Genomic DNA, 19631 nt, shown 5'->3' with positions numbered 1-19631 from the left:
TAGATCATTTTAAGGACATTAGCTCTACCCATAAGATCCAGAGGCAAGTCCATTCAACGTCTGGTTTGCTCTTGTAATTGAGATAGTAGGGGTTCAAGATTATTAACTATGTATGTAGACAAAAGGTGTCTGCACCATCTCCCCAAGATACCTAAAGGAGGACACAACCTGTAATTGAGTCTGGGTGAATCTGAGAGGCCGCAGCAGTGTCCAAGGGAAAAAGATTTGACTTATCCCAATGCACCCAGAATCTAGAGAAGTCAATGAAGGTGTTAAGTAGTGCGTGGAGGGACTCGTGAGTGTCAGCCAAGGTATCATCCGCGTACAGCGAAACTCGCTCCTCTATAGTGGCAATGGGGAGAACTTTAATTAAGGGGGAGGAGCGAATCCCTACTGCAAGTGGCTCAATAGCCAGGGCAAAGAAGAGGGGCGACAATGGACACCCCTACCTTGTGCCCCTGGTAATCGGGAATAGATCGGTTACATGCGAGTGGACTCGAATACGAGCGACCCAGGAGGTATAAAGGAGTTTTATCCAGGCTATCACCCTGGGCCCAAATCCATACAGCTGTAATACCTGAAAAAGATAAGGCCATTCCACACTATCAAAGGCTTTGCAGGTGTCCAGGGATACGATAGCACGGGTAGAGGGGCAGTCATATGGGTATTGAATATTGTGAAACAGTCTATGAATGTTCATTCTAGTGGACTGGCCTAGCATAAATCCTCCCTGATCACTGTTGACCAGGGTTGCGACTACTGTATTCAAATGGTTTGCCAGCACTTTGGCCAGGATTTTAACATCCACATTTATAAGGGATATCAGGCGATACGAGTCACACCTAAGAGGGTCTTTGCAAGGTTTTAATAGTAGTAGAATCAGAGCTTCCCACGTGGGGGGGGGGGGGGGGGGGGGGAGTACCAACATCCAGTGCTTTGTTATATGTATGTAAGAGAAATAGGTGTAATAGTTCCTTGAACTGGGCATACCATTCGGCTGGAAAACCATCCATGTTTTATGTGTTGGCAGTTGCGAGATGGCAACAGCGATCTCATCTGCCGAGATAGGTGCCTCCAACTCATCTCTCCCCTCAGACGTTAGGGAGGGGAAGAGATATGTTAGGCGGGTATTCATTCAGTTGGGTTTCGGTGTAGTCCGCTCTAAATGTATAAAGGTTTTTGTAAAAGTCTAGGAAAGTTTCCATGATATCCCCCGGGTATTGCTAATCTGGCCCTGAGTAGTTAGGATACCCGGGATAGAAATACGAGGATGATCGGGTCTCATCAGGTATGCCAGGAGACAACAAGCTTTGTTACCATGTTCAAATATGTAAACATCCCTTGTAATAGGAATATGGCACGATCTGACCTATTTACAGTGAAATATGGGGTCAATAAGACCCCATATCTCACCTCTAGGCTGGGAAGCCTAAAATAAGATCTATCCTGGCTTCCTAGTCAAATCGGCGCCGTTTTTTTGAATGACGCCATAACATCGTGCCCGGCCTCCGAACGATCATAGAGACTCCGGGGACGATCCGGTCCACCGGAAATCTCTATGGTATTATCCGGGGTCGGCGGAACCTGTGACCGACTCACCGATGGAAGCGGTGAGTCGGTTGAAGCACCAGAGGGCGGCAGGGGGGGACGGACGTCCCCTCCCGCAAGAACGATCAAGCGGCGGAACAGCCGCTATGATCATTCTTATGGTGCAGGGAATCGCCGGCTGAAAACGCTGATATCTAAATGATGTCTGTGGCCTCAGGCATCATTCAGATATACCCCCGGAAAGTCAAGGACGTCCCTGGACGTACCTTGGGTGGGAAGTGGTTAAAATATTCCCCTTTTTTAAAAAAAATAGGCATGCACGCATTTTATTATTTTTGTGGAACAGACAAAGAAAAGGAGTGAAAATGAAAATACTTCCTAAAAGATGAAAATGTCATTCGTTAGTTAAAAAATGTGTTAATTCTGCTATAGAAATTACATAACTGCATATGACCCAATAATTTATGATATCCTGTTATTGTACATACGGGATGTTAGACAGGTGCAGTGTTGCAGAGGGAGGGAAGATATTTTGGAAGTTCTTGGAGCCTGGTTTCTTGAAGCGATGCAATGGGCTGTTGGCGTAGTCCTTTGTAAGGCCTTGGTCTTCGTGTCCTTCACGAGGAAGTTGGACAGATTGATGCTTTGAGAGAGTAATTCGTAGTACCCTTCCATGAAGCCTCTGCCCATTTAGATGGCTCATGGCTGGTAAAAAAAAAAAATCATAAATTAAAAAGTATGCCTGTCGACTTTTGTTGTAATGTAAATTGACATAGTATTAAAATATACACAATTTTAACCCTATAACTGTATCGGGCCATTACAGTACTAAAGGGTGGCACAATGCCATCCAGAGGTTGCAGTGGCTGTTGCAAGCTGAAACCATTTTTTTTCTAACTTATGCCATCATTGGGAACCACTTCAGCTGGTTCCTAATCCTTAGTGGGACTGAAGCAGGCAGTGACACAGCTGGGTTTGACAGCTAGCAGGCATTCACACCTGTCAGTGCCCACCGGCGCCACCTGTCAGTGCCCACAAGCAGTGCCTGGACAATGCTGTCGCACATCATTGTCACCTACCAGTGCCCATCAGTGCAGACTTATCTGTCCCCACCAGTGCCGACTTATCAGTGCCCACCAGTGCCGACTTATCAGTTGTTACAGAGCTGAAGTGGTTAATTACCATCCTGGCTACATTGGCTGCATCAGTGTAGATTCCCCTTCACAATATAATCAAGGTGCTTAAGAGGGGAGTCATTGATTGAACTTTTGTTTTAAATGGAGTAGAAAATGTGATGTGGACATCCTAGCAGTGTAGTCTGGCAGGCATGTCTTGATTGGAATACTAAATGAGAAAAATAAAATGTTGCCAGGTAAGCCACCCATGCCTTTTGAGAGGGCAAACCTTTGGTACTTCCAGCTAGTGTCAAAGCACCATTTAATTTTATTTTTAATTAACCACTTGAGTCCCTAGGCCTCCTGGGTAACGGAGAATGGTTTTCATTTTGGCAGTCTTGGTAACACACATTATATACCTTTTGTTTATAGTCTAGCCCAATGTGTTATACCCTTTTTTTTTCTAGGAAAACAAAGGCATTATTTGGTAACAGATTCAGATACACATTTTTATTTCCTTGAATTCTATTGGGAATAGTACAAAATCTGGAAAAAATGCATTTGCCTGTAATTTTTCCCAAAGCACCTCCATATATTTACAATACAAAATCTGATGCTCATATGCCGCTGTAATCACTTTTGGCTGTGGACAAAGGTCAGTATGGGCACCCTGATCCGTTTGTGGCTACACAGACCCAAACACAAGAAACTGCGATGCCCATTTTTTTCAAATGCAATTTTAACAAGATAATCAATGTTATTCAGTTAACCTGTCAGTGGTGTTAACGCTATGGCTGATTGGTGTGCGAGTATGTATTTATTTTTTTAATTAAAATACTCACCAAGGGGACGATATCACTGGAACAGCTGTGCATGGCAATTAGCTTCCGTCTTTAATTTCTGGCTTAAATGAACAAGCTGAAGGTGATAGGTTGGCCAGTAGCTCCAGTATATTTACTATTTTACACACATTTTTCAAGGCACCCTATGCAGCAACAGATCACTTCTAACAGTAATCAACTGTTGGCTGCACTTAGCTAGCAATAGATCGCTATAGTAGTGATCTACTGCTGCAGGAAGAAGCTGGACAGAGCTACAGCAGCTCTGCCCAAGACTGTACTAGGTGAAGTGCTGTCATGTCCCTCATATCATCACATCCTTTACAGTGTAAACACAATGTAGAAAGATTGTGTTTACAGTAAGCCACCATAGGTGCTGTTTTGGAGTCATTTCAGATCCTGGGCTTATCGCTGGGTCCCAGCTGTTCACTAGCTTCAGTGCTAGTGCCGGCAGGAGCCACAGAGTCTGGGCACTATTTTAACATAGCACTCAGAGAAATTGGGATACATAGCAACTGCTGTTGCACTGTTTTAAAGGGTGCCCAAAATTCAAGTAGTAAAAGAATCACACTAAATGCTTTTCAAATTGCGAACGCAAATGACAAAGCATGAAGAGGAAGAATGCCATGTACAAACTAAAAAAAAAAATAAAAAAAATCTTGACTGCATATTTACCCAGTTGTGCTTGGTTTGAATCTGCCATTTGCACCAATGCATTTTCCTTTTTGTTAAATAGTATTTTCACACGATGGACATCTCCATAAACCCCTAAAAAAATATGGAAAGTGCTTATCAATAATAATAATAAAAAAAAGTTTGTTTAGCATTGGTTAGAGAAACAGTACATCACTGCATAGGTCCAAAATATAAAGAGTTTTAGACATTTCCCCTTTTTACATTGCACTTAGTACCAAATTAAGCTTACAGCACTATGTACAATATTTAAAAATATACTGTAAGGAAGCTTAAAAATTGCACTGACTTTGGCTTCCTTTTCTGAAAAGTGAAAAAATTATTACCTCCACAATCCTCAAACTTTCACATTTAACACAGGAGAATTAAAAAAGTAGTAATGGTTTACATTAATTCTCCCCCCCCCCCCCCCCCACAAAATAAATATCTGGTTTGTGTCCATCCATAGACACAACATTGTTAAGCCCAGTCTCGTCTCACTCCTCACAATAGTTTGACAGAAAGCTACAGGAGGAATTAGAGGGGAAAACACTGCGCTATAGCTAAAGTGAAGATCAGCAGCTAACACTCAAACAAACAAAGTTCAGTGAAAGTGGGAAAAAAAATTGTGTAGTGCTGGTGAGTGAATAAAAAAAAAATTAATATTAAGGAGTAATAGTAGTAAAACTAGTACTATACCACATACAATTGACAAAATGTATAAAGATGCGTGAACCAAAATACAAGTATTAGTTCGCTAAATACACAATATATGTATAAGAGCACACAACTCTTGGTGGATATCAGTGACTAAAATGTGAGTCCCAGCAAAAACAGTCCACACGTGTTGGGTAATGAACAAGTATCAATGTTGGTCTTCCCAACGAAAAGATCAGGCAACCCACAGTTCAGTTGGACCGGGGACAACGACTTGTCTGGAGTAATTTCAAACAAAATAAATACTCTTACCAGAGAGAATGGACTCATCTGTCATATGACAGTGGGTCAACTGTGCTTGTAATCCCAAGTGATGTCAATCGGGTATTGTGAGTTGATGGTAGTTCACATAAATCGCCGCGCTGTCTCCGGATTACATGGACTTCCAGTGTTGGAGGCTGTAACGTGCGTCTCCCGGGTCAACAGGGTCCAGTTATTCGCATTGGGGTGCCACCCCGATAGTTGTCTTTCACTACATGCTTCTGTCCTGTAACTATCCAATGTGTTGTATCCACATAGGAAGGATGTGGATTTTTGCTGGGACTCACATTTTAGTCACTGATATCCACCAAGAGTTGTGTGCTCTTATAAATATATTGTGTATTTAGCGAACTAATACTTGTATTTTGGTTCACGCATCTTTATACAGAAAGCTACAGGAGCCTATAGCTTGCTCTGCTCTCAGTCTCTTGTGAGACCAGGAAGAGAGGAGAACAGTGCTGAAGCCAGGACAGATCTGAATCGTGAAAGGAGGCAGGTAAGTATTTAGGGAGGGGGAGAAAAAAGTAGTGGAGAGTATTTTTTTTTTACCTTACTGCAGAGAATGTATTAGACTTTAACCACTTCACAAACAGACAAAAAAAAATAAAAAATATCATCCCCTTCCTGCCCAGACCAATTTTCAGCTTTCAGCACAGTCACACTTTGAATGACAATTGTGTGGCCATGCAATACTATACCCAAATCAATTTTTTTAACACAAATAGAGCTTTCTTCAAGTGCTTTTTAATCACCACAGTTTTTTTTTTTTTACAAAATAAAAAACAAAAAATAAATAAAAATAAATAATCTTTCTTCATTGATTTAGGTCAAAATGTATACAAAGGTATATAGAGTGGATATAAAAAGTTTACACACCCCTGTTAAAAATGTCAGGTTTCTGATGTGTAAAAAATAAATAAAAATAAAAAAAAGACAAAGATAAATATTTCAGAACTTTTCCCACCGTTAATGTTACCTATAAACTGTACAACTCAGGTAAACAACAAACTGAAATCTTTTAGGTGGAGGGAAGTAAAAATTGGCTGCATAAGTGCACACCCTTTAACTAATACTTGTTGAAACACCTTTTGATTTTATTACAGCACTCAGTCTGTTTGGGTATGAGTCTATCAGCATGAGACATCTTGACTTGGTAATATTTGCCCACTCTTTGCAAAAACACTCCAACTCTGTCAGATTGCGAGGGTATCTCCTGTGCACAGCCCTCTTCAGATCACCCCACAGATTTTCAAATGAGATTCAGATCTGGGCTCTGGCTGGGCCATTCAAAAACGTTATTCTTCTTCTGGTGAAGCCATTCCTTTGTGGATTTGGATGTATGCTTTGGGTCATTATACTGAAAGATGAGGTTCCTCTTCAGGTTCAGCTTTCTAGCGGAAGCCTGAAGGTTTTGTGCCAATATTGACTGGTATTTGGAACTGTTCATAATTCCCTCTACATTGATTAAGGCCCCTGTTCCAGCTGAAGAAAAACAGCCCCAAAGCATGATGCTGCCACCACCATGCTTCACTGTGGGGGTATGGTGTTCTTTTGGTGATGTGCAGTGTTATATCGCCAAACATATCTTTTTGAATTATGGCTAAAAAGTTCAACCCTAGTTTCATCAGACCAGAACACATTTTCCCAGGGAGATTTTAGATGTGTTTTTACAAAATTTAACCTGAGGCTTGGATTCTTTTCTTCATCTTGCCACTCTACCTCATAGTCCAGACATATGAAGAATACGGAGTTTGTTATCACAAGTATCACACAGCCAGTACTTGCCAGATATTCCCGCAGCTCCTTTAACGTTGCTGGAGGCCTCATGGCAGCCTCCCCCTGACCAGTTTCTTCTTGTCTTTTCATCAGTTTTGGAGGGATGTCTAGTTCTTGGTATTGTCACTGTTGTGACATTTTCTCCTCTTGATGACGGTCTTCACTGTGTTCCATGGTATATCTAATGTCTTGGAAATTATTTTGTACAATTCTCCTGACTGATACCTTTTAACAATGAGATCCCTCTGATGCTTTGGAAGCTCCCTGAGAACCATGTCTTTTGCTGTAGGATGCAACTAAGAAAATGTCAGGAAAGACCTATTAGAACTGAAGCTGAACTTTATATAAGGTTAATCAGAGGCACTTTAAATGATGGTAGGTATGCACCGACTAGTATTTAACATGAGTTTGAATGCGATCGCTTAATTCTGAACACAGCTTCATCCCCAGTTATAAAAGGGTGTGCACACTTATGCAACCAGTGATACACAGTGATAATTCCTGTTATAAACCATTTTTACTGAATTAGATAGATTCAGTCAGTGTATATTGTTGTGATTATCTGTGATTATCTGCCAAGCTTATCACATGTGACAGATGGGCAGGGATTGAGTGGGTTCCTAGGAGGATGTCATATGACATCTACCCTGGGTAGTAGGGCTCCCACCCAGCCTATTGTACAATGATGGGGTGAATACTTGGATTAACCACCTTTGGCTGCAAATACTGCCGTAAAAATTAAACATCTGTACATTCTTGACAATATAGGATAGATTTCTTGAAGTCCATTAGGGGACACAAAGTTTTCACCTTCGGGTATGCTGCCACCTACAGGACATTTGGACACTGGCATAAATAAAACTTTCATTTAGGCCCTAGATCACTACTTCCTACTACCAGCTTGCCCCATTTCTAAAGCAAAGCAGTACCAAAAGCATGAATATAAACACGAGGTGAGACCTATGTCCCTCAATGGACTGCAAAAAAAAAAAAGGATGCGCCTGTCATGTCTTTTAAATGACATGGCAAATATTTAACCTTTGGGACATGAAAAAGCAGTTCAACTGAGGGGTGGGAAACACAGAAAACAAATGCTAACAGGCCTAAGAAATTGAATGAAAGCTATGGACCCAAATCATAATGTGGAAAGTTCATTATGAAGAATTTGTTGAATTGGAAAAAGTTGAGAAAGATGGGTACTAAAGCCACCAGTAGCATCCTTGACAATGGTATCATTCTAATACAGTGGATCAGAAGAGAGCTCTAAAGAGGGCTTCCAACGGTTTGTCGGCTGGGTTCACAAAAAAATAAAAATAAAAATAAAAAATGTACCGTATATACTCGAGTATAAGCCGAGATTTTCAGCCTCTTTTTTGAGGCTGAAAGTGCCCCCCTCGGCTTATACTCGAGTCATCGCTGTCTGCCCGCTCGATCAGCGTGTCGAGCAGACAGACAGCGGCCATTCTATAATTCAAAAGCCGCGCCTCCGGCTCCGCCTTCGCCTGTGATAGGCGGAACACTGAATTTCCCAGCAGCCTGTGTTCCGCCTATCACGGACATCGTATCATCCTCGTACTACGGACGAGGATGATACGATGTCCGTGATAGGCGGAACACAGGCTGCTGGGAAATTCAGTGTTCCGCCTATCACAGGCGAAGGCGGCGGCGCAGCTTTTGAATTTTACAATGGCCGCCGAGGCGCCGACGAAGAGGGCACGGGACGGAGGCAAGGCAAGGCACGGGACGGGACGGGACGGGACGGAGGCAAGGCACGGCGGCAAGGCACGGCACGGGACGGAGGCAAGGCACGGGACGGAGGCTCGGGACACAGGTAGGCTGGACACACACACACACACACACACACACACACAGGGATGGATGGATACACACACACACAGGGATGGATGGATGGATGGAGACACACACGGATGGATGGATGGAGACACACACGGATGGATGGATGGAGACACACACACACAGGGATGGATGGATGGATGGACACACACACACACAGGGATGGATGGACGGACACACAGGGATGGACGGACACACAGGGATGGACGGACACACAGGGATGGACGGACACACACACAGGGATGGACAGGCATGTCTCACCCTCGGCTTATACACGAGTCAATAAGTTTGCCAGTTTTTTGGGGGGTAAATTGGGGGCCTCGGCTTATATTCGGGTCGGACTATACTCGAGTATATACGGTACATTTTAATGCATGTTAAAAATGTGCATTATTTTTTTTTGTCTGCAGAGCAGACCATGGGTGCAATGCTGGGCTCCTGCACACTCAAAGCTGTCCTGCTTGCACTTCCTGTACAGCAGAAAGTTACTGGAGAACAGGAAGATCAATGATGAGAGCGCTCTTTAGAGCCCTTAAAAATCATTGAGAACTACAAGGTGTGTGCCGCAATGGAATATTGGTACTTGTAGTTCATTCATTCACAGAACTCTGACTATCGGAGAAAAGGGCAACAGCATTTCAGGCTGTAGACACTGGATGCATCAGCAGTCTCACTACAAGCAGCATCAAAGCACTTAGCATAGTATAAGCTGAGGGCCCCCACTACAGCAAAACTGTACGCGCCTATGTGTCTAGAATCAGACATGTTGCAATGGCATGGCAGCAATGCACGCTACGGTTCAGGTTACAAGACAAAGAGTACCTACCTTACCCCATACCATGGGTCTTATGCTGCCTTACTGCCACGTGGTCACAACATGTCTGATTCTGGACACAGGGGGGACAGTTGTAGCAAGTGAGGGTCGGAAGGCCAGAGGTGACCAAAGTCACTATAGGGGGCAGGAACTGTTTGGTGACTGAAGTTCCATGTGGCTCTATGCAAAGAAGGAGCAGCAGTGGGAATATGCTTTCTTAATGCTGTATCGTGGGAAAGAGGACACACCATGTGACATACTCAGATGATGTTAATGCTCAGCTCCACAGCGTTAAACTGTTTCTGCAGTGGAAATCGTCAGGAAACAGGGAATTTTAAAAAGGCACCTAGTGAGTTATATACTTGAAGCAGCGCCCAGTGCTCAGTACAACAAATCCTTAGAGACAGGAACAAACTGGGGCAATGTTAGTGGTTCTGGACCTCTGGAGTCTATAAAACCCCCTATGCATAACCCAGTGCTCAAAGGTACAAACGGGGTGCAGATGCGGCACTCCAAACACCAGGCTAATGACAGCCATGCAGGATAGCTATCAGCAGTGACTCCAGCTTTAGCTGCAGTGTGGAAAAGTCTTGGTTCAAAAGTAAGAGATCAAATTATGCTAGCAAAATAGGAAAGTCTTTTACACAGTAGGGTTGAAGAAACCTGCAGGGCCTGATTCGGCTCGCGATTCCAAATGGGGCTTAAAGGTTCCAAACAAACTTTTAAAATTCTGTTAAGCATTTAGTATATAAGACTTGGTCTGACACTTGATTGTTTTTTCCATAGCTATGCATGCAAGTCAATTTACTTACCAAACAAGATGAAGAGTGCATGAGGTGTAATAAGCTGTGGAAATAATTGCACAAAAATGAATAGAACAAAAATATAGAAATATGTAATAGCTAAAACAACAAACATATTAGAGATTTCTTGTGTAAATAAAATATAAATACATATCATATAATTGAATATTTACATGAAAAATTATTTCATCTATAGATGGAAACAAACATATGCAGAGAGCACAGAGGTTGTATTTATATATTTTTTTTAAAAATTAATACTTACATCAGGATTTAGATTGCTGATTAAGAGAACAGAATGGCCAGGGATGGCAGTCATCCCTGGATATGCCATACGACCGGTAATTGCTGAAGTGGTAAGAGCAAGAGGGCCAAGAGCCCCATGTACACCTGAAACGGAAAGACCTGCAAAAAAATAAAAATTATTATTACAAAATGCTTTAAAGCCTTGAAAGTTAAGGCAAACAATTGCTACATATGTCTCAGTATTTACTGATTACTTATAATCCCTATGCATAAAACCAGTTTTAGAACAAACTTTTTACACCGACTGAAGCATTATTAGGAAATTAAATGTATAAAAAAAACTCTTTTGCAAAAATGTAATCAAAACAATATTTTTTAAATAAACAATCACGTTAAGTGCAGATAAAATTCCTACATAACAATCAAATATAGTTAGTAGATGTACATTGTAAAGTGCTTGTGAGAACAACAAATTAAATAATTATTAAGTGTACACTGTAAAGTGCACATGCAAGTAAATAAAATACAAATCTCACGCAGCAAAATAATCACCACACGCTATCCCCTGAAGGCGTAATTTAATGAAACAGGTCGTGACTGGCAGTGATGTCATCCTGCATGGCCGCATATCAGACGGCATGTGAACCTGGCTTTCAATATATTGTTTGTTGCTGTATTTTTCTTTGCTGTTAAGCATGATACTTGCAAGAAAGCTGTGCAGTTTGCCCTGGTAATGCACAATTTTTGTTTTCTGTATACACATGGCTGCTGTTTGGCTGATATTGGATCAGACAGTGGCAGGAGGTTGCTCTTTGGCAAAAGTTACCACATTGAATATATTGCTCTGGAAACGAAGTGGCTGCTAATACCAGGTAGATAAGTATATATGTAAAAAAGAAAAAGGATATATCGCGCTGTGACTAAATATATAAGAATAGTGGCTGCCACACAGCTGTAGACAAAAAGCAATGTAAATAGATTTAAAAAACACGTAGCGGTAATATTCTATTAAGTGGTTTATCAATGAAGATGATTAAATAGCGAACTACCACTAAGTGCCAACAGGGGTCACCCCAGATGATGACTTCTTCGTTGAAACACGTCGGGTGGACCCATTTACACACCGCTCAAGTACCTGTACTCATAAGAAGCATTTGAGAACCCTTTACCATGTGAGTTTACCATTTTACTACAATAAATAATATTTTTAAATGGTATCACGCTATGCAATTTTTTTCTCCATCTGTAACGCATGGCCTGTGGACACTGATCCTCTGCCCTCACCAAGGAATATGATATTTAACTTGATGTCTGTGAATGTTCAAGTTAAGCCATTGAGTGGAAACAGGATCAGCTGTACCCATAGAGTTTACTGACCATTAAGCCTTTGAAGACTTGAGTGGTATATGCCCCTTCAAGTCATTGACATCTGGTAAACCTCCTCTTATTGGTGGTGGTGCCTTCAATCACATGTCTCCATTTGGAATTTTACACCTGGGTTGGATGTTCCTGTCTGATTTTTTTTTTTTTTGGATTATTCCTTACAATCTTGGACTTGACATGTCTTATTTTCGTTGGGACAATTTAATGCACTTTGTTACATTTTGTGTGTTTATGGTTGTATATATTTTTACACTCCGGTTAGCACTTTCACTTAGTGGTAATTCACTATTTAATCATCTTCATTGATAAACTACTCACTTGATAGAATATTAGCACTACACATTTTTTTTATCTACAACAAGTGTATATGGCCTCAAAAGTGTTAGAGGTCCAATTCTTCTGTTAAGCAGAGGGTATGTGTGTTCTATTTGGGTGATAGTGCACGGAAGTCCCTGTAAACAGCTTGCAGTGGATCAGCACAAGCTCATCTTATCACGTTTTAATTGTGCTTTTGGCAATTTACTTTAAATCACTTTTAACTTTATTTATTGTACAAGCACTTTATATAATTTCTGCACAAGGTTGCGGCTTGCAGAGAAGTTGGTGTTAATAGCTGGCAGTGAACTCTACATATGATCCTTAAGATATATTATTATTTTGGTACATGAGATTTGTATTTTATTTACTCGCATGAACACTTTGCAATGTAGATTTATAATTTAATTTATGTCATTTTACAATGTGCATCTACTAATTATATTTGATTCTTATGTAGCACTTTTATCTGCGCTTGACACGATTTGAGTATTTTAAAAATATTTTGGTTTTGACTGCATTTTTACAATAGGTTTAGGTACTATGGAAATTCTAAGTCTGGGAGACCCAAATATACAAGAGAATCCAATTACATGTTTCTGAGATTCAACGGCTAGTGCAACACAAATCTTTGGGTCCCCCCAGCTTAACAGTAGTTGAAGCAAGCCTCACTTTCACCTGTGAAGAAAAGACTTCAAGCTCCAGGTTTGAAACGTCCAGTGGCAGAAAAAAAAAAAAAAAGAAGAAGCGATCACTAAAATGGCATGGCTGTCAGTAGAAACTGGCCAGGTACTAAATACTAGTAAAAGGTCTTGTGATCACATGAGTAAAAATTCTAAGTGGGCCTTTCCCATCTTTCATTAAAATTCATATCAGCATGCACCTCTGTATGCCGATGTGCAAAAAAAAGTTTAAATTGATATTACTCGTATTTTATTATGACTTAACTGCAGCAGCTGTAACTTTTTTTTGTACACCGTGGAATCATGTTTATAAAAACCATTGGTGCAGGAAGGTTTTTCTTTTGCAATGTCCCACATGTATAGCGAATGCATTCATGAATACAAGTGCACCATACGTGCATGTTATTTTATAGATTTACATTTTGCACAATTGTTTTTACGTACCTTTATAGCTATTACAACGGAGCTTAATAGCTTCCACCCTACCTGATAGTACTTTGGTGACAGGTACTCCTAATGAAGACATCGCTAATCTTTCAGACCCCTGATGCCTTCATTGCACTCAAACAAATCTGACTGATAACACAGTGTCCGATAACACAGTGTCCTGGATTCTCTTGTTTACCCAAGCCTGATGCCTGTAAACCCAAAAGTGCTCAAAGTTTAGCATTTGCATATTTATACTTCACAAGAGTCATGGAGGAATGGGCTTGCCTCAGTCTGTCTGTTAACCATCTTGACATGCTTTTCTTTTTTTTGGTCCTGCGCTTCTACTGTGGCTGTTTACACACTGCTGACTCAGATGTGGTAGTTATGTCGGTGGCAGTAAAAAGATTCAGAATGAGAATAACAGGAATTTGAGTGTTTTGTGGTGGTTTCACTGACCTGCTGAAATAATATACACCATTTGAAGGATAAACCTTATGATGGTATCTGTGCTAAAAAGCTCATCTCGGAGTCAAAAGCACCCTTGCCCCCCTAGCCACTGCTAAAAAAAAAACACATTTATTATACACATTCTTTTGATCCAAGATTATTTGCCAGAAGCCACTATTGCACAAGTACAGTGTACAGCACCCACCTAGACAACCATATCTGTGGCTGTCAGTTATGTGGACATGTGAAACACAAGATTTCCTAGTTACTTATTTGCTTCAACATGCTTTAACTTAAAGAACTGAGTATAAAAGATGCATAAAACGACAAGGCAAAGCTATAAAATACTTCTAAGATCTCATGCTAAATGACTATAAACCCCAATGCAATTTCCACAGTAGAAAAAAGAAAAAAGAAGGTCAACAGCTGACATCTGGTTGTAAAGAGAGCATCTAGCTCATTTTTCTTAATACTCAAAATTGCCTGTCACAAATGTGTAGATTTGTTATATAACCAGGCAGAAAGGCGGTATTAACCACTGATCAGGACTTGATGACCCCTGCAGCAGAGCTCCAAACCAGTATCAGTCTCTATTTAGGGAAGCTTTCTCTACTCTACCTCATTTGGTTTATTAATCTAGTGTGTGAGATCTATGGGCACCAAATATTGATAATCTTTCCAAAGCAGGATTGAGGCAGAACACATGAATGACCAAGGTAACGGTAACCCCACTAAAGCAGAAACTGTGTTGTAGACCAGATAAAATGTTTCCTGTTTGTACTCTTTTCACAATCACACTCAGGGATGTCTTTAATATTGAGTGGACCCTGGGCAAAAAAATTCTTGGCCCCCCTCCCATGCAATTTCGCTCTCCACCTGCTCTGAGACATACAATAAATAGCAGCTAGACTCAAAATCTGTTTACTGAATCAGATCAGGCAGCGATTGGTTGTCAGAGGTTACAGCATATCATTACCACACACTGACTGGTTGCTAGACGTTACAGCACACATTACGGCTCACTGATTAGTTGTTAGAGGTTACAGCACATGATTTCAGCTTGTTGATTGGTTGCTAGAGATTACTGTAAATCAATACTGCTCGCTGATTGGTTGCTAGAGATTGCCCTACATTTTTATCCACCCCATCAGTACACCTTTGCATCCTTAAACCCATGCTAACCTCTGCACCCCAAACCTCCCCCATCCTCTCAAATCTAACCCTCCACCTCTTTAAATCTACGGGCCTCCTCTGCTCATCTTTGCATCCAACTTCCTTACCACTTATACATCCCCCTGCTTGCTCGCCTGTGCACCCCAAACTATACCTTTAATTCCTTCTCTGCCTACCTCTGCACACCCCACACTACCCCCGCCACCACTAATTTGCTTACCTTTGCAGAACAGGCTGATTAGGCTTAATGACCACAGTTGTAGGCAAGATTTTCAAACATGCCCCTTTATCTTCCCAGTGAGCAGCATTCAGTATAGGTAATGGTGGATATGACCTCAGAGGGGCATGATATACATATACCGCTATTTACATATCAATGCTGGTATTTACATGTAAACACAGGGTCTGCAGTTGAGTCATCTGTGCACAACAATAGGGAGGAGCTGGGCAGCATTAGTACCAGACTAAAACCTCAAGGGACTTTAAACTGGGATAGTTGGCAAGTATGAGGCAGCTGCTTTGGGCCCCACACCAAGGGCAGGGCGCAGGACAGCTGCCCCTTTTGCCCTGCATTAAAGATGGCCCTGATTAGTGATGAAAACGACAGGCTGATGAGAACTGCATATTTTAACTTACAGTAAAATGAACAATAAAGCCTTCACAAAAATAGTCATTGGGTTCAAATTTACACCAACCGATAAAAGGATGTAAGGGAAAGATTTAATTACTTTTTGCCAACTGATTCACACACTGATATACAGTACAGACCAAAAGTTTGGACACACCTTCTCATTCAAAGAGTTTTCTTTATTTTCATGACTATGAAAATTGTAGATTCCCACCGAAGGCATCAAAACTATGAATTAACACATGTGGAATTATATACTGAACAAAAAAGTGTGAAACAACTGAAAATATGTCTTATATTCTAGGGTCTTCAAAGTAGCCACCTTTTGCTTTGATTACTGCTCCGCACACTCTTGGCATTCTGTTGATGAGCTTCAAGAGGTAGTCACCTGAAATGGTTTTCACTTCAGAGGTGTGCCCTGTCAGGTTTAGTAAGTGGGATTTCCAGCCTTATAAATGGGGTTCGGACCATCAGTTGTGTTGTGCAGAAGGTGGATACAGCACACAGTTGATAGTCCTACTGAATAGAGTGTTAGAATTTGTATTATGGCAATAAAAAAGCAGCTAAGTAAAGAAAGACGAGTGGCCATCATTACTTTAAGAAATGAAGGTCAGTCAGTCCGAACAATTGGGAAAACTTTGAAAGTGTCCAAGTGCAGTGGCAAAAACCATCAAGCGCTACAAAGAAACTGGCTCATATGAGGACCGCCCCAGGAAAGGAAGACCAAGAGTCACCTCTGCTGCAGACGATAAGTTTGTCCGAGTCACCAGCCTCAGAAATCGCAGGTTAACAGCAGCTCAGATTAGAGAACAGGTCAATGCCACACAGAGTTCTAGCAGCAGACACATCTCTAGAACAACTGTTAAGAGGAGACTGGGTGAATCAGGCCTTCATGGTAAAATAGCTGCTAGGAAACCACTGCTGAGGACAGGCAACAAGTAGAAGAGACTTGTTTGGGCTAAAGAACACAAGGAATGGACATTAGACCAGTGGAAATCTGTGCTTTGGTCTGATGAGTCCAAGTTTGAGATCTTTGGTTCCAACCACCGTGTCTTTGTGCAACGCAGAAGAGGTGAACGGATGGACTCTACATGCCTGGTTCCCACAGTGAAGCATGGAGGAGGAGGTGTGATGGTGTGGGGGTGCTTTGCTGGTGACACTGTTGGGGATTTATTCAAAATTTAAGGCATATTGAACCAGCATGGCTACCACAGCATCTTGCAGCGGCATGCTATTCCATCCGGTTTGCGTTTAGTTGGACCATCATTTATTTTTCAACAGAACAATGACCCCAAACACACCTCCAAGCTGTGTAAGGGCTATTTGACCAAGAAGGAGAGTGATGGGGTCCACAGTCACCAGACCTGAACCCAATCGAGATGGTTTGGGGTGAGCTGGACCACAGAGTGAAGGCAAAAGGGCCAACAAGTGCTAAGCATCTCTGGGAACTCCTTCTAGACTGTTGGAAAGCCATTTCAGATGACTACCTCTTGAAGCTCATCAACAGAATTCCAAGAGTGTGCGGAGCAGTAATCAAAGCAAAAGGTGGCTACTTTGAAGAATCTAGAATATAAGACATATTTTCAGTTGTTTCAAACTTTTTTGTTCAGTATATAATTCCACATGTGTTAATTCATAGTTTTGATGCCTTCAGTGTGAATCTACAATTTTCATAGTCATGAAAATAAAGAAAACTCTTTGAATGAGAAGGTGTGTCCAAACCTTTGGTCTGTACTGTATATATATATATATATATATATATATATATATATATATATATATATATATATATATATATATATATATATATATATATTTATATTTATTAGAAACGTGGTTGTGTTTTGATGGACTGAGATTAAAGTGGTTGTAAACCCTTACAAACCACTTTGACCTACAGGTAAGCCTAGATTAAGGCTTACCTGTAGGTCCAAGAAATATCTCCTAAACCTATACGGTTTAGGAGATATTTGCCCAAAGACAGGCATGCGCCGTAGACAGCGGCGCGCAGGCGCACTGAGCGCGGCATTTCCAAGAACGGAGCTGCCGCACGTGTCGGCTCCCGTGCGCATGCGCGGGAGTGACGTCATCGCGGCTCCGCCGAATGACAGCGGCGGAGCTGCGAGACCCCACCGAAAAGATGGATGTGCCGGACTACAGGGGACAGCGGTGACATCGCTGGCTCCTGTGTCAGGTAAGTGACACATAATGGTCTACTATGCGATGCATAGTAGTCCATTATGCTTTGCCTTTGCAGGGAATGAAAGAGGAAGTAAACCTATCAGGGTTTACTTCCTCTTTAAGAAAAAATTAGAACCCCTATCGGGTTTTTACTGCCATTTATTTACTTGCAAAAAATACCTGGAAACAGTAGATCTGCAAGAATATCACTTTAAAGTTTCTGTTACAATGGCAACCTGTTCAGAAGAGATAACAGCGCAAATGAAAATGAGTGTGGGTGTAGGATTACATGGGTGCACAAGGGGAGTGGGGAAGGTCTCCATTTCCAGGAAGAGGAGCACAGGATACTGTTAATCGTCTTGGACTCTGAAGTGTTAGTTAACAGGTCAAATTTCTGCAAAGAGTGGGCCCATGGAGAGGAGGCTAGAGTGTTAATCGGCAATGTAGGTTTGTTGCTTCACAGAGTGAAGTGTTTATTTTTCTTGTTTCAGAAGAACTTTTTATGTTTCAGAACAAGGAATCAACTGTTAAAGCGGACCTTCCGCTCATTGGAACCCTCCCGCGCCACAATTTGCACCTTTCAGGGGGGAGGGGGGTGCAGGTACCTGTACAGTACAGGTATCTGCACCCACTTCCGGCGTAGATTCTGCAGAAGGTACGCCCCTTTCCGAAGGTCCCATGCTGCCTGCTGGGACACACACGGATCCCAGAGACAGCGGGGACCATCCTTATTGCGCAGCACGACTCGCGCATGCGCAGTAGGGAACCGGGAAATGAAGCCGAAAGGCTCCACTTCCTGATTCCCATACCCAAGATGGCGGCGGCAGCACCCGAGAGACGATCGAGAGATCGGCTTTGGGTGCCGACATCGCGGGCGCGCTGGGCGGGTAAGGGTCATTATTTTAAAAGTCAGCAGCTGCAGTATTTGTAGCTGCTGGCTTTAAAAAAAAAAAAAACGGCGGACTCCCGCTTTAAGACCATCCACAACTGTAGGCATTTCTAATTTCTAGCCGTTATACATACAGAAGCTAAAAATGATTTAGACTTCAAAATGCCAGTCATATTTCTTAAATAGTTACAAGGAATAAAATTCACTTTATTTGGGGATCCTTGCTGATGTGTCATTTGGATCACATTTTAAAAGTGATTCAGACAATATGCAATTCCAAATGCCACATAAAATCCTGACAGCTTTTCATAATAAAACATTTTAAACCACCCCCCCTCCCCAAACTGCATAATAAAACTCAGTGGTTATCAATTTAATTTCAAAAGGATTATAATGGAAAGGCTTTGAGTATCTAAATAAAAAAGTAGCTTTTTTTTTTAAAGATCAACAAAACTACCAATGTGTGTATGGTGCTCTTTGGTGCATGCGGGTTGCTGTATACTGTGGAGTAAAGAGCGCCATTCCAAAGGAATTGCAATGCAATGCACTTTGAGCCTTAGAGCCCGTTCACACTGAGGCAGCACGACTTGCAGCGCGACTGCCTCAGGCGACCGGGAATCCGACTTTAGCGGTAGCTTGTGAAATGACTTCTGTATAGAAGTCAATGCAAGTCGCCCCAAAAGTCGTACAGGAACCTTTTTCTAAGTCGGAGCGACTTGAGTCGCTCCGATTAGAACGGTTCCATTGCATAGAGCGGGACACGACTTGTCAGGCGGCTAAGTTGCCTGACGGGTCGCGCCTGTGTGAACCGACCCTTACAATACCATAGACAGCAAATAACTTCCCAATCGGTCTATC

At 41.8% G+C, this 19631-nt stretch overlaps 1 protein-coding gene across 4 annotated transcripts in view; it reads right to left on the bottom strand.

Moving 5' to 3' along the window:
* Window positions 1–19631, bottom strand: part of PTBP3 (polypyrimidine tract binding protein 3) — a 245772-nt gene that overhangs the window by 13539 nt on the left and 212602 nt on the right. For all 4 annotated transcript variants that reach the window (XM_077475341.1, XM_077475339.1, XM_077475338.1 and 1 more), the window contains 4 exons: window positions 10665–10804; window positions 10409–10442; window positions 4178–4270; window positions 2037–2253 (listed from right to left, as the gene is read on the bottom strand). In XM_077475341.1, coding sequence (XP_077331467.1) covers window positions 2037–2253; window positions 4178–4270; window positions 10409–10442; window positions 10665–10804 — 484 coding nt within the window. The remainder of the gene's footprint in view (window positions 1–2036; window positions 2254–4177; window positions 4271–10408; window positions 10443–10664; window positions 10805–19631) is intronic.

This window comes from Lithobates pipiens, unplaced genomic scaffold (assembly GCF_037356315.1).
Source record: "Lithobates pipiens isolate NorthernLeopardFrog02 unplaced genomic scaffold, aLitPip1_a1.2 Scaffold_13, whole genome shotgun sequence".
Lineage (NCBI taxonomy): Eukaryota > Metazoa > Chordata > Amphibia > Anura > Ranidae > Lithobates > Lithobates pipiens.
The sequence above is the reverse complement of the archived record's forward strand: the minus strand, read 5'-3'. Positions and strand labels throughout refer to the sequence as shown.